Source organism: Cibotium barometz, chromosome 19 (genome assembly GCF_041138505.1).
Source record: "Cibotium barometz isolate CiBa-2024 chromosome 19, ASM4113850v1, whole genome shotgun sequence".
NCBI lineage: Eukaryota > Viridiplantae > Streptophyta > Polypodiopsida > Cyatheales > Cibotiaceae > Cibotium > Cibotium barometz.
This window is the reverse complement of record NC_141064.1, coordinates 47,151,334-47,154,238: the sequence shown is the minus strand read 5'-3', so window position 1 is coordinate 47,154,238 and position 2,905 is coordinate 47,151,334. Positions and strand designations below refer to the sequence as shown.

Sequence of the window (2,905 nt, the reverse complement as noted above, 5' to 3'; positions counted from 1 at the left end):
TAGGATGTCTGTGCAGAGATTCTAAGATTTATAGCTTGTTGTTGGATGTATGTTTTTGTGATTGTTCCATGTACAGTTACATATACAGACAATGCCTGCGTTGAAGATTATAAAGTTTGCTATAAATCAAAGCCCAAATGAAGTCATGTGAAGCCTAAAATCCATGTCTGAATAAAGCCCAAATGAAATCATGTGAAGCCTAAAATCCATGTTTGAATCCTAATTTTTCAATGCAATTTGGTGCAAAATGTATATCAAACTATGGAGAATGGTGCAAAAAAAAAACATTTTAATCTTTAGTTTTATATGTTCACTACAATGTTTGCCTAGCACCTTGCACATGACCTTGGTACCCTTTTTTTTAAAAATGTCTAGCCTTGGGCCTAAGATCTTCCCATAGTTACCATTTTTCACCACCCATAGATGCCTTCCCATATGCGTTTATTTATTCGCTCATAGGCAATGCCGCTGAGGAAGCACCATGTGGGGTTTTGAACCCAAGACCTCTTAGTCCTAGATGACCTTGGTACCTTGTAAAATGCATGTTAATCAAAATATTGATAGTAATAGCCATTGCTTTTTTTTACTCGAATGTGTTGCTATAAGATAATCAGAGTCCCCCAAGACCCTTGCTAACCCTTTTAGTGACTTTTTCCTCGATTGCATGGTGTTAGACTTCTCTTTGTTTTGTTGGATGTTGTCTTTCTCCTAATGTGTCTACTCTGTAAATAAAATCATCTCGCTCAATTTAGAAAGAGGAAGACAAAAATAAAACGATACATATTATTTATTTGTGATGATAAAAATTCCAAAATTGAGAGAAACATATTAAAAGAGTCATTTATTACATTTTCATGTGATTACAATACCATTATTCCTCTTTTTACACAAAGGAATATATTCCAACATGTGGATGTTCTCCTCGTTGTCACTATCATCACCTTCACTATCTATAATAATGTTATTCTCTTTCACTATATCTTTACTAGGTGTATGTGTTTGCTCTTCCTCGATTATTGCAGTTGTTAATGAAGCGCCAATTCTCCACCTACCGCCGTTGCTCCCATCTTCATTTGGCCAAGTGAGTGGTGCCGTTCTCTTCCCACTATAGTGCCTGGAGACCATGACATTTCCTCCTTGCCCTCTGTGCTACTCGATGTAGCACAAGCCTTTGAAAAAGCCCCTTCATCGCCTTCTAAAGAGGCCACTTCAATGTGTACAGACCATGTCCTTTTCTCCTTGCCCAATGTCGTTCTCCTCAACAACATTGCCAAAATTTTCATTGCCTTAGAGGAGAGAGGGAGAGAGGGGGAGAAAAAATCATGAAAAATAAATGAATGCAGAGATGTAACTACCTCGAAGAGGAGCGAACGTTTGGTATAGGCCAGTTGATTTTGGTGGATTAAAATTCAAGATAAAATTATAATCAAATCTAAGTTGCGAATCAAAACCTTGTTAGTTCCCAACAACTTGGAAAAAAAAAAGCATCTCCTTCACCCATTAATCCATTTTTTTTCACTTGTTCTTTGTAGGCCCCATGTGAATATGCAACCTACATTAAGGGATTATTGAATAGGTAATTATGTGTGAACATGTATGTAGCCTTACCTTAATTTCAGTGTATGTAACCTTACCTATATTAAGTTAAGGGATTATTGAATAGGTAATTATGTGTGAACATGTATGTAGGCTTACCAAAAATTTAAGTGTCGTTTGTTCATCTGGGCGGTTGGTGAAAGGGGAGCCGTTGAGATGACCGTTAGGATCGTGTGGATTAGAATTTCGAATTATAAAAGCATTCCATTCTACTGCCATGGAAGAGCACAAGCAGAAACCCGCTATGTTGTCTTCTTGCCAGAAAGGCACAGACCACCATCAGGTGGTGCACCTGATACACTGGCTCAACTACCTCCTTTTCATGGCTGCACTGGTCTCTATGGTGCTCATTTTAGAGATCCGCAGGCCCCCCACTCCATGGGGGTGGAGCTTCATCCTGGTGGCCATCATGTCCATGCTCTCCGCGACCGCTGCCCGCCTCTCGAGCTTTGACCACACTGCCCACTTCTTCATCCACCTCTTCCTCATCTTCTCCTCCCTAGCAGGACAGGGGGCCTCGTTCCTCGTGCTCTTTGCCCGCACAGATCTCAACTTGCAGTACCTAAACTCTCATAAGAGCATTCCCTGTAGCCGGATCTTGCTGAAATCTGATGCTGTACTCTTCATCTGTATGTTCTGCATCCAATTAGGGGTGCTGATGCTCGCCTGCGCAGCATATAACTGTAATTTTGACGACGATTATGTGGATTTGGAGGCAAGCAAGAGGAAGAGTAGGCTTGCAAAGGTGCAGCAGGAGGCGGCCTCCACAGGGAGGGCGGAGAGCAGTGAGAAAGATGCTACCGAGGAGATGAAGAGAAAGATGGGTGACAAGTACGGCCAATGGGCTGCAGAAGGAGGGCAGTTCTCAACAAAAGAAGTGAGTGAATTTTTATGAGGGGTTTCTGGCCCAGTTTGCACTCAAAGGGAATGAGGCCAATGGTTCAGAAAAGGATCACAAGAGATTCTCTCCGTCTCTTTTTGCCGCCAAGACCACCGTTGATGTGCCATACCACAACTGTGCTACGCATGCATGTGTAGTTATGGTATGGCACATGCAGGTCTGTTCTCATACATCCATGTATGTGCGTGTATGATGTCTGGGATGCCACTCTTCGTCATCATCGTCGTCTTCTTTCTACTTTGAACTTTTTTGGCCATTTTTTTTTTGTATCTAGAGAAAAGAGGCAGATCAAGATGATGTAAAAATATGAAGACCTTTTCAATACTAGCCCTGCTTTCTTTATTTTTGGCATTTCGTCGTCGTCACACTTCATCGGCGTTTCATTCTTGGTACAACCATACTAACCAA

The 2,905-nt window shown here is 41.4% G+C and overlaps 1 protein-coding gene across 1 annotated transcript; it reads left to right on the top strand.

Moving 5' to 3' along the window:
* The first annotated feature begins 1,827 nt into the window (after positions 1-1,827).
* On the top strand, positions 1,828-2,840 carry LOC147628675 (uncharacterized). The gene has a single exon (XM_086814220.1). It carries the CDS (start codon positions 1,841-1,843, stop codon positions 2,489-2,491), a length of 651 nt encoding a protein of 216 aa, XP_086670346.1. The 5' UTR covers positions 1,828-1,840; the 3' UTR covers positions 2,492-2,840.
* Positions 2,841-2,905: the final 65 nt, after the last annotated feature.

What these genes read in the sequence shown, in the direction of transcription:
- LOC147628675 (XM_086814220.1), top strand. Translation starts at nt 1,841, where the DNA reads ATGTTGTCTTCTTGCCAGAAAGGCACAGACCACCATCAGGTGGTGCAC.